Source organism: Trichosurus vulpecula, chromosome 9, assembly GCF_011100635.1.
Source record: "Trichosurus vulpecula isolate mTriVul1 chromosome 9, mTriVul1.pri, whole genome shotgun sequence".
Lineage (NCBI taxonomy): Eukaryota > Metazoa > Chordata > Mammalia > Diprotodontia > Phalangeridae > Trichosurus > Trichosurus vulpecula.
This window is the reverse complement of record NC_050581.1, coordinates 44,170,597-44,183,400: the sequence shown is the minus strand read 5'-3', so window position 1 is coordinate 44,183,400 and position 12,804 is coordinate 44,170,597. Positions and strand designations below refer to the sequence as shown.

The 12,804-nt window shown below is 37.3% G+C and overlaps 1 protein-coding gene across 1 annotated transcript in view; it reads right to left on the bottom strand.

Moving 5' to 3' along the window:
* Positions 1–12,804, bottom strand: part of SNX29 (sorting nexin 29) — a 647,758-nt gene that overhangs the window by 211,852 nt on the left and 423,102 nt on the right. Inside the window, exon 18 of the mRNA XM_036738094.1 lies at positions 5,776–5,857. Within this exon, the coding sequence (XP_036593989.1) occupies positions 5,776–5,857 (82 nt within the window). The remainder of the gene's footprint in view (positions 1–5,775; positions 5,858–12,804) is intronic.

The following is a 12,804-nucleotide window of genomic DNA, read 5'->3' as shown; positions in this document are numbered from 1 at the left end:
CCAGTGAGCAATGGAAAGAAAGATTCTATATAAGCTTTAAGAAGCCTTCAGAAATATAACAATCTTAGACTATGAAAATGATGAAGCACACTTTGGAGCAAAATAGAGAAAGATATGGCTGGAGGTATTTGTCTTGAAGCCTCTCGTTATTTCATTATAATTTCTTCCTTTGTTTTGTTGAAACTTAATTAAATTATTAGGTACTGTGCTCTCTATTACCAATTAAAGAAATATGCAAATACAATTATGAAAGCAGTATTTGTTGTACTTGTGTTGCCTGGTGAAAGCATGTAGTATACTCAGGGGAAAAGCTGAGTGTATCTGGTGAAATCTGCATGGGACAGAAGTAGCCATAAGTTCACCTGCTTCTGATGAAGAGGGTTCAGAAGGTGCAAATACTTTAAGTTTTCATAGTTGAAATCTAAATGCAAAGTGGAGGCTCTGAAATGAATATCAAACAAGAATCTATTCAATATAATCCAGCAAACATTTATTAGTGCCTAATACATTTCAAGCACTGGGCTACAAAGATAGATGTGACAGAATTCTTCTTCAAGAAGCTTACAAAGTTATAAAATATGTGTACAAACAGCTATCATACAAGACAGAGATAGACGAAAAAGCTCTATGCAAAGTACTGAAAATTAATTTTTTAACATTATTTTTTTCCAAATTCTCTCCTTCCATCTAACCTTTCCCCTACCATTCAGAAGACAAAAAATGTAATACCCACTATACATACGAAGTCAAACAAAACATTTCTCTATTAGCCATGTTGCAAAAAGAAAAAAAATTCAAGAAAAATAAAGTGGAAAACAATATGCTTTGATCTGTACTCAGTTCATCAGTTCATTCTGGAGGTGGATAGCATTTTTCATCACAAGTTTTCTGGAATTCTCTTGGATCACTGTCTTGATCAGAGTAAATAAGTCTTTCACAGTTGATCATCCCTACAATATTGCTCTGACTGTGTACAATGTTCTCCTGGTTCTGCTCACTTCACTTTACATCAGTTCATATCAGTTTTCCTAAGCTTTTGTGAAAGCATCCTTCTCATCATTTCTTACAGCAAAACAGCATTTCATCACAATCATATACCATAACTTGTTCAGCCATTCCCCAATTGATGCATATCCCCTCAATTTTCAATTCTTTGTCGCTACAAAAAGAACTGCTATAAATATTTTTGTACGAATAGATCCTTTTCCTTTTTCTTTGATCTCTTGGGATACAAACCTCAAAGTACTAAGAATTCTGAGGAGTGGCATGGAAGAGGTGATAACTACAGAAAGTTTCATGGAGAAGGGAGAACTTGAGGTAGGTCTTGGAAGAAATCAACCAATCAGCATGTGCTAAGTACCCATTATGGGCCTTCTAGGCAAGTGGTGTATTCCTTCTAAGTATGGGAAGGATGGGAGCCAGTGCGAAGGCTAAGCTAGGAAATGAAATGTCATATATATGAAGGACAGCACATGGGCTGGTTTGGCTATCACAAAATAGAGAACATGAAGCAGGTTACATAATAAGCCTAGGCAGATAGGGTGAAGCCAGACTGTAAAGGGTTTTGAAGGCCAAAGAGAAGAGTCTGGATTCTATCCCAGAGGCAAAAGGGAGCCACTGGATCTTTCTGAACACAAAGGTGGAGAATGACATGGTCAGATCTGTGCTTTAGGAAAATCACTTTGGCAGGTGTATAAAGGTCAAATGAGAGACAGGAAAGATGAGGCAGAGAGGCCAATTGAGAGGCTTTCAGGAGAAAGTTAAAGAGGGCCTGAACTAGAATAGTGGTGGCTACGTGAGAAGAGAAAAGATGGATATGAGAAATATTGTAGAAGATTGACTGACAGGAGCAGAATTAAATTAGTCTGGAAATCCAGGTTGAAGCCGAATTGTGGAAGGCATTGAATGGCGGGAAGAGCAATTTATTTTCTTTTGTTTTGTTTTTTTGGTTGTTTGGTTTTTGGCAGGGCAATTGGGGTTAAGTGACTTGCCCAAGGTCACACAGCTGGTACATGTGTCAAGCGTCTGAGGCCATATTTGAACTCAAGTCCTCCTGATTCCAGGGCCGGTGCTCTACTCTCTGTGCCACCTAGCTGCCCCCAGGAAGAGTAGTTTATATACTATTTGGTAGGCAGTAGGGAACTTCTGAAAGCTTCTGAGTAGAGGAATAACATGATCAGAGCAGCAGGGCATTAGGAAGATTATTCGGGCAATGGTTTAAAGTACTGACCAATGTGAGGATTAAATAGAAAACTACTTAAGAGAATATGACAGTAGTCTAGGCAAGCCTCAACGGGTCCTTATACAGTCGACATAGTGGAGTATAGTGAGGAAAGAGCGGGCGCAAAGGAAATTGAGCAAGTGGGTGTACAACTGAGAGCACTTGGTAATGGGTAACAACAATGGCTCCCATTTATAAAGGGCTGTGAGGTGGGCAGAGCACCTTCTGCAACACCTTCTTGAAAGGTAGGCATGACAATGATTATTCCCAACTTACAAACTGAATATGAGGTCTAAAGGAGCAAGAAGAGTAAAAGGTAACTCGCACACCCCAGAAAATATGCAATTATTCTACAAACAACTATTTCTATTTGAAATCAGGCTTGATGGCTTCTCTAACTTCTAATCACTTAAAGAAAGAATAATTGTTTTTCATGATTAGTAAGATGAAAAAAAAATATGATGAAGACAAATAGGGAGACAGTTATTTACAATGCTCCGTTAGTTAAGGAGAGAAAACAGACTCTTTTGGCCTGTTCCCTTATGCCTTCCAATCCCAGGAGCTACAAGAAGGGCAAAAATAGGCTAGAGGTTTATTGACTGCAGTCTACTAAGTGTGCCAGAATTGTATATATGCCCAAGCTTGCTAGATGTAAAGTTCTTGGGGGGGGGGGGGGGGGGGGATAGCAAAAACAAAGAAGGATTTTGCCCTAGTTTATCTTATCATAGCAGCACACAAACCAACCAGTGCTGGCTTAAAAAGCAACAGAAAAATCAAAGACCTAAATGGCAAATTAAATCCAGAGCCGGATTTAGGACCCCCATGAAACACAAAACTCACATCAGAAGAGACCCGACACAAACAAGAGAGAGATTTGCTAAAGCCTCAGTCATGTTGTTTTTTTTTAAGTTGGAAGGGAACCTACCTGGAAAGAAAGATTTATGCCAACTCCTGGAGGTAACATTAGTTTTCACATTTCTGCATCAAACTCAATTTCATATTTTTCTGCTTAATGAATTCTTTATCTGCCTAGCTACAGACCGACAAAGTATAAAAAGGGAGAAATCTAGGTAAAATAAAAAACAAGTGTCTATGGGGTAAATCTTTCATCTTGGAAAGGAAGACAAAAAGAAATATTGGAGAAAAACCAAAACACAATGTCCAAAAGCACCATCAACTGGCCCAAAAAATACATCGTATTTATATACTCTAGGACCTGTTATTAAAAGGGAGGGGAAAGATGTCACTTTCCCAGACCCAAAAATGTATTGAGCTAGGACAAATATTTCAAAATTAATGATGTCATTTAATTTTTTTCCAGAATTTAAATACTGAGTAGATCTTCTTTACTATACATAATATTTAATAAAGATTCTTTGTTCTCTACAGGGAAGGAAGCTAAAGCTGAAAGAGATGCTTTTCAAAAATCATGGCCACATTTAAAAAAAAAAAGTAAACTGAGTTTTATTAAGCAAATATAAATGAAAACAACATTTCTTACAGCCATACTAAAATGTTGAAGTACATCATACACAGTGGAACTGTAGGCAGATAATAATTCCAATGGTCCCTACAAACACTGTCAAATGGAATGTAGGTTTCAGAAAACATTTACTTCTATACAATCTTGACAACCATAATATTTGCTTCCAAAAGGTACCCATTCATTTCAGGGACAAATTAAATACAACCAGAGTTGTCAATGGCACAGCATCCTTTGCAGTACACTTTGGTATGACGTATGCCAGCACTGATGTTTTCAGGTCATTCCCTTTGCACCCCACACACGTACAGTTTCAGAAGGCAAGGGAACATGCAGGCAAAGGTTTCCAATATGCTTCTAAACACATACTGAGTAGCCTTGTCAATTACTGATCAGATACAATGATCAGTAATTGTGTTACTGACGTTAGGAACTCTGTTACTGATGCTAGAAAATGGGCAAAAATAATATTGCAAAGAAAATGTGCTATAACAACACTTCCCAATCTCAAAAAAGGTATCAAAATGCTAAAAGGATCACTTTTACAATAATAACAGCCACTTAGTAACTACCATGTCTGTTGTTCTCTTAAATCTGGGTTGCATACGCAAAACTCAGGAAGGATGGACAAAGCTTAAAAGCTCTGAATACGGAAAACACAAGTGAGGTAGCTTTAATGCTATTAAGTGCTGTGGAAACCATCTCCCTAGCAACTACATATTTTGTGTATCCATTTCATTCAGGATCTGACTTTCAAAAGCTGAAAACTCCCAAATATCTTCATGGCAAAGAAAAATAAATAAAAAACGTTTGTTTGTTCTTAAAGGTCATGGAAGCCTCTCAGGTAATGGAACATTCTAATTTCACTTTAAAATAGAAGTGTCTGCTTTCTTCTTTCATTTTCCAGGCAACATCTTACTGCTTTCTCATGACCTCAAAGCAGAACTGGAAAACATCCAGAGAGGAGAAGATCTAGGTTGTTTGTTGTTTGTTTGTTTTGTTTCATTTCGTTTTCAGGATTTGGGTGAGAGGAGGAAGAAATGAACAGAAGAGGATATTTGGAAATCTGCTTTCTCTAATTTATTTTTTTAAATCAGAGCTCAGATTTTTTCAGTTTTTATTATACTGATATTGTTGCCTAGCTGAACATGAAAGATAAAATAACTTTCCTCTGCAGATTTCTTTGCCAAAAAAAAAAATTTCTATCAGCGGGATTTCAAATTAGATATATATGCAGCTGCACCTAAACCTGCTATTTACACAATGTGTGCATTCCCTAAAAAAAAAACAAACCTGTTCCAAAATACCAAGTATGGAGAGTAATTTCAGAGCGGCATCTTAATTATTAGGTAGCTACAGTCATTTATTATTTAATATCCAGGTAAGAAAAATATTAAGCTTTAAGATGTTTCACACAGTTCATAAAAAATAAGTACAGAACTCTTAAAAGATACCAAAGAAAGTGTCTGGAAATTTGGGGAAACCAAGTTACAACACAGGCAGTGAAGAATCAACCAATCATAACCAGGGATCAACCGATATATATCCTCAAAACAAATTAATCCCAAAAGAAACAATATTGCCTCAAAAATTTAAGTATACTGGACAATTTGAAAAGTACAAAATATGGAGCAATTCTACTCTACCACCCTTACTAGACTTTAGGAAAGAACCTATGAAATCTCCATTCATCTCTTCATTCATCACGGATAGCAGAAGATCTGTCATTCTAATATGTTGTTCCCTTAAAGCCGATGGAAGTATGATTTCAACTAGGCTCTTCCTTGTGTTACGATTTTTGCCTGAATTGTCTGACTGAAAAATTAAAAAACAAAATATTTCCTGCAATGGGTTCTACAGTTTAATATGTATACTATAGAGGGCTGGGGGACAGAGAAAAGGGAGAAAAAGAGAGCCAGGGAATAAAGTGGAATGTACGTATTTAATGTTCTGTCTCTAAGACAGAGAAACCATACATGGTAGAAATAAGAAAAAGAATAAAATAGTCTTAGAGATGTTTTGATTTTTTCAATTACTCTTATGAAATTTGCTTAAGAATAATGGTGCTCACCTGATATACATGGAATGCATTAGCAGCCTTCCCCCGAAGAAAAACAGAGGGAATCCAGACATTTATCAGAGCTCGGTTTGATCTAACCAAAATAAAGAGAAAATGGTCAAAATGGATCACTGTCACTCATTGTTTTAAAATCATGAAACTAAACAAATGATTTTACCTTTAACTTAAAACATTGAGAGAAAACCATTTACAACAACATATGCTTTTATTTAAAACTAAGTAAAAACCTATTTCAGCCTAATGTGTCAGTCCATAAACTATCTTCATAAGAAAGTTGGCTTAAAAAGAATTTTTTTTCCTCCACTAATGGCTAGATACAAATTACAGCAGAGCATACGGCATTGTAGGCAATGGGAACAATTCAAAATCAACGGTGTCCTAACTGTAAAAATAGGATTGCATGGTTGTGAGGGTACCAGACCCTCGTGCTCATTAAAGCTGTTGTAATGGTAAATGCATTTTAAAGAGTGTTCTCTGTAAAGAACGGCTCATAAAAATTCTCTAACTCTTGCACTTAGAGCACAATTTGAGATGTTTACTATGGAAGTATTTGTGATGCAATGTTCTCTCAACCTCTAGAGTAAAAAGCATTTTATTTTAACCAAGAAAACAACACTCCAACTAATAGTTATCTCCTGAGGCAGGATTTCATCTAAGCTCAGCTCTAAGGTAGTGACCCCCTCCAAGAAGAAAATAAGACTTATTGATCACATCCCTAACACTCAAAGCACAGCCCTGCATTTTGAAATCTCCAAATCAGTTTGTATATCTAATGAAATTTCTTTTGTGAAAGTCAGAATAATTGCACAAGTGCCCAGAGCTGCCTCCTTTAATTTCCCTATGAAGATATTTCAGGACATAACTAATCTAGGTATTTTGTTAACAAAGATAGCTGCAGTCAGAAAGACATTCCAGTATCTTCTTTAAAGATCCACTTAAAGGTTATAAGTCACTATAAATGATACAGATTTCATGTAAAATAACCTTGATTCATATTACAGAATTCCCCACCAGTCATGGATTCCACTTTGGGAAACAGCAGCTCCCAGAAATAAAGCATATATAAATGGTTTAAGAGTTTTCATTTAGTCAACCTCTCTATAATCACTTGTCACTATACTTATCAGTTTTTAGGAAACCTCATACCCGTTGAACCTGTTCTTTGGCTTTAAACTCAGCTCATCTATTGGCGCCTTCCACTTTAGCCCATCTAGGTTATTAACTGTTGCCTGGCTACATTTAACTGACTGCTAAGTCTTTGACAAGAAAACCCCAAATGGGGCCACAAACAGTTGGACACCACTGAAACAAGTCAACAACCACAAAGTCATGACTGCATGGTTAAAACTCAATACTGCCCCAACACCCTTAGATTCTCAATTTTCTATTCTTGCATTCTTACAGTTGGATTACTTCTGTCATCTCTCTTCAATCTTGCTCCCTTAGGTGCATGCCATAAGAGGTCAGTTAAAGAAAGTCTCAGAGCTATAAATAACTGGCTTAGTACAAATACATGTTCTCTGTCTTCAAGTGGGCCATTTACTATACTCCCTATGAAGTCTGTTTTGTACTCTCTACATTTTCCTTAACCTGTCCTAAACTACCACACTATCCTTTAAAGATAACAATCCCTCTTAATTTCTTTTTTTAAAAATTTATTTATTTATTTTCAGTTTTCAACATTCACTTCCACAAGATTCTGAGTTCCTAATTTTTTCCCCACCTCCCCCCTCCCCCCACCCCAAGACAGTGTGCATTCTAATTACCCCTTCTCCCAGTCTGACCTTCCTTCTATCACTTCCCCTGCCTTCTCTTATCTCCTTCCCTTCTGTTTTCCTGTAGGGCAAGATAGATTTCTATGCCCCACTGCCTGTAGTTCTTATTTTCCAGTTGTATGTAATAACAATTTTTAACATTTGTTTTTAAAATTTTGAGTTCCAAATTCTCTCCCTACTTCCCTCCTCACCCACCCTCAGTGAGAAGGCAAGCAATTCATTTTAAGTTATGCATGTGTAGTCATGCAAAACACTTCCATAACAGTCATGTTATAAAAGACTAACTATATTTCCCTCCATCCTATCCTGCCCTCCATTTATTCTACTCTCTTCTTTGACCCTGTCCCTCCTCAAAAGTGTTTGCTTCTGATTGCCCCCTTCCCCAATCTGCCCTCCCTTCTATCATTCCCCCCCTCTCTTATTCCCTTCACCCCTACTTTCCTATAGGGTAACATAGATACGCAGTTGAGTGTGTATGTTACTCCCTCCTTAAGCCAAATCCAATGAGAGTAAGGTTCACTCATTCCCTCTCACCTCCCTCCTCTTCCTCTCCATTGTAAAAGCTTTTTCTTGCCCCTTTTACATGAGATAATTTACTCCATTCTACCGCTCCCTTTCTCTTTCTCCCAGTACATTCCTCTTTCATTCCTTAATTTTATTTAGATATCATCCCTTCATATTCAACTCATCTTGTGCCCTGTTTATACATATACATATATATATACATACATATATGTGTGTATACATATATAGATACATACATATGTGTGTATGTACATATATATTTTTTATTTATTTATTCATTTATTTATTTATTTTCTCTCCAGCTATATTAATACTGAGAAAGTTGTCTCGTGAGTTACAAATATCACCTTTCCATGTAGGAATGTCAACAATTCAACTTTAATAAATCCCTTATGATTTCTCTTTCCTGTTTACCTTTTCAATGCTTCTCTTGAGTCTTGTATTTGAAAGTCAAATTTTCTATTCAGCTCTGGTCTTTTCAACAAGGATGCTTAAAAGTCCTCTATCTCGTTGAATATCCATTTTTTCCCCGAGGGATTATACTCAGTATTGCCTGATAGGTGATTCTTGGTTTTAATCTCAGCTCCTTTGCCCTCTGGAATGTCATATTCCAAGCCCTCTGATCCCTTAATGTAGAAGCTGCTAAATCTTATCCTGATTGTATTTCTACAACACTTGAATTGTTCCCTTTTGGTTGCTTGCAATATTTTCTCCTTGACCTGGGAACTCTAGAACTTGGCTACAATATACCTAGGAGTTTTCCTTTTGGGATGTCCTTTCAGGAGATGATTGGTGGATTTTTTCCATTTCTATTTTACCCTCTGGTTCTAGAATATCAGGGCAGTTTTCCTCAATAATTTCTTGAAAAATGGTGTCTAGGCTCTTTTTTTTTTTTTTATCATGGCTTTCAGGTAGTCCAATAATTTTTAAATTATCTCTCCTGGATCTATGTTCCAGGTCAGTTGTTTTTCCAATGAGATATTTCATTCTGTCTTCTATTTTTTCATTTTTATGGTTTTGTTTTATAATTTCTTGATTTTTCATAGAGTCATTAGCTTCCACTGGCTCCATTCTAATTTTTAAGGAATTATTTTCTTCAGTTAGCTTTTGGACCACCTTTTCCATTTGGCCAATTCTATTTTTTAAGGCATTCTTCTTCTCATTGGCTTTTTGGACCTCTTTTGCCATTTGGGTTAGTCTATTTTTTAAGGTATTATTTTCTTCAGTATTTTGGGGGGAGTCTCCTTTAGCAAGCTATTGACTCACTTTTCATGATTTTCTTGCATCACTCTCATTTTTCCCCCATTTTTCTTTCTTGATTTTCAAAATCCTTTTTGAGCTCTTCCATGGCCTGAGACCAATTCATATTTTTCTTGGAATCTTTGGATGTAGGAGCTTCAACTTGTCTTCTTCTGGTTGTATGTTTTGATCTTCTTTGTCACCAAAGTAAGACTCTATAGTCTCAGGTTTTTTTTCCTCTGTTTATTCATTTTCCCAGCCAATTACTTGACTTTTTAACTCTTGGTTAAGGTAGGACTCTGCTTCCGTTGTGGAGGGTGTACAGTCCCAAGCTTCAGGGGATTTTGTGCAGCTGTTTTCAGAGATACTTCTAGGGACCTGTAAATTTTCAGTTCTTCTAAGGTGGTACTATCAAAGGAGAGGTGTTTACTCCTCTCCTGATTTGTGCTCTGGTCTGTGAGTGACCACAAGCACTCTTTTATGCCTTGGAACTGTGAGGAGGATTCTTACTCCACTGCCACCACAAGCCCCACCATGCCAAGGCTCCTCCTCGCCCCAGGACAGCCACCCAGGACTGTGACCCAGATCCAAGCACAGGCAAAGCAAGAGAATTCTTCCTCAGTGCCAGCAAAAAGATCCCTGTAATCCCCCTCTGATCTACTGCCCAATCTCTCCACTGTCTGTGGGCCAAGAGTTCTGGAAATGGCTGCTGCTCCATGGCTGGGCCCAGACCATGCTCCTCTCTCACCCAGGTCCAACAGACCTTTCTTATTGATCTTCTAGGTTGTTTTTGGAATTTATGCGTTGAGAAGTCTGGAAACCACCACAGTTGCCAGTGATTCAGTCCCCTGAGGCCTGTTCCAGGTTTGCTGGGGCCCAGTCTATGTTGGCGTGTTTTGTGCTGGACTGTGCTCCACTGGTGGAGCAGACCTTTCCTGTTGACCTTCCAGGTTGTCTTGGGCTGGAAATTTATCTCACTCTGTCATTTTGTAGGTTCTGCTGTTCTAGGATTTGTTTAGAGTGCCTTTTTACTGGTATTTGGAGGGGTTTGGGGGAGAACTTAAGCAAGTCCCTGCTTTTATTCTGCCAAATTGGCTCTGTCCCAATCCCTCTTAATTTCATTTGCTTTTCTTCATTGGATCCTAATCATAAACCTTGAAATGTACATAGAAGTCTTCCTTTTGGGGGGAGTGGGGAAGGAAGAGAGTTTTATTTTTTCTACCTCGTTTTATTACTTAATTATTTTTCTATTTACTCATAGCTCATCCTTTTGACCATTCTTCTCACCTCTATATACCATTTGATGCAGATAATAACTCTTATGACCCACTCCATAATAAAACTTTCTCTTCCTTCTGACTCTACAATACCCTGCATTAATTTCTCACTAATCCTTTTGAGGATACTTTTCTCTACCTCTAACTACAAACATTCTCACAGGGTTTACACAGCAACTCTTTGCTCCTTTTCTCCCTCCAATCGCTTTAATGACTTCAATTATCTCCCATTTGGATGATGTTTCAATTTATATCCCCATCCCTGACATTTTCCCTAACAAGTTCCATAGCACCAATTTCTCACTCAAAGCACCATAATACTCAACACATCTAAAAACCAAATTTCTGCCTCTCTCTCCCTTCTCCAAACTTTCCTGTACACATATATCATAATGATTTCCTTAAAATACCACTTTCACCATATAACTCCCCGGCTAGAAAACTTTCAACTAGGATGTTCTTATGTTTACATTTTTATTAATAGAATAATTTTACTGATCATTGGGTCAGAGATTTAGAAAAGAAAGAGACCTTAGACATCCCAGATATATAAAATACATTAAAAAGCTTCCATTCTCTATGCATACAGTTTGTATTCCTTCATTCATTTCTTCCTTCTATGTTGGACACTGTGGGGAAGATAAAGAAGTGCTATTTGCAAATGTTTTCCATATAGCTCAAAATACTGTAATAGTAATTAGGGTGGGACTGTTTTACTGTTTTTTCTTTTAGAGCACTTAGGTAATTAAGTGACTTTGATGAGTCTAGTCTCTGTTTCTTTGATTAAATCAAGAGTCTTTGATGACCTGATTACTCAAGGGAAAGCCTAGTTCACATAGGTTTGAGTAACATGGTTGTGATGCCTGAAGACTGTCACATGGTTTAGAGGTGACCCTGAACAGGATATATAAACTCAGAGGTTGGAGTTTTGCCTTTGGGGCTCTCAGTCACTGGAAGAGTGTTGTGTGATCTGACCAGACAAGACTCTGGGTAGCTGTTGTTAAGGAGCTCCCCGGCTTGAAAATCCAGATGTTGGTGCTTCCCTGGTAACTATGTACTGAGATGCTGGACAGAAAGCTAGAAACCTGTCTACTGGGTTGTGTTATCTGCTTTGTTGATATTTTCTGTTTGTAATCTCTGTTTGTATGGTGCTGGCTTTTCCCTGAACTAAGTGAATGATATATGTATGTTTAATTAAACTGAGATTGTTAATCCCTTAAAGTTGCTTTCCTTAGAAAAGCAGATCAAAGAACTTGTGCTAACAGTCCTCCTGTGTGTTGGTGTTGTTGGTCTTACACCTCCACAGCAGCTGCTAGCAACATTGTTGTCACAAGTAATACTATTCCTAGAAATTTTGGAGAAGATATGCTTCTAAAGAAATTTTCATGTAAATAGCACCAAAATTCAAAGACAATCCTCTTACCCAAAAAAAGTCTCCACAATTCTACTTGTAAACACATAAACTACAGTCTATCAGAGGTAATAATGAGTGGTTAAAGGATGGTCCTTGATGTAAGTCGACCAGAGATTGATGGAAAATGATTAAGTTCTTACTTGAGTCTTTGGCTATTATATTTCCTAAATAGATGATGAAATAAGTCAAAACCATAAAAAAAAGGACAAGTAAATTTTTTTTAGCTCAATGTTTATGTCATCTTTCATCATGATAAAGTTAGGATGGCAATCAGTATAATAAAGATTTTTATTTCTAATGCATATAGAGAGCATGGATTGTTTTTATGATCTGATCATTATGCCTAATTGCTCTTTTAGTAAACTCTTTAGCATAATTTAAATAGCTCCTTTACATCCCACCTATTCTATGAAGACTACTACCTAGATTGATCAAAAGGGAAACAACAATTTTCCCTAATCACACAGGTAATGTTCTTCAATTTTGCCACAATTAACTCTAACATTAAAGTTAAAAATATTTACTGAGTCCTGCTTTTATATCTAGCAATCTAATGCCTCCACTTGCATCACTAATTGGTCCTGAAAAAAGGTCCAGAGAAATAATGTTATAAATGGGCAATCAATGATGTTACACTGGGGTTTTGCAACTTTATAACATATTGATGATACTGTTTCAAGTCATCACAGTCTTCTCCCCCCCCCCCCCCCCCCCCCCCCCCCGGTTCCTACCAGTTACACTGCCTTTGGACCCCTCCATCATGGCTTCCTTCCCTAGGAAACTCATCACT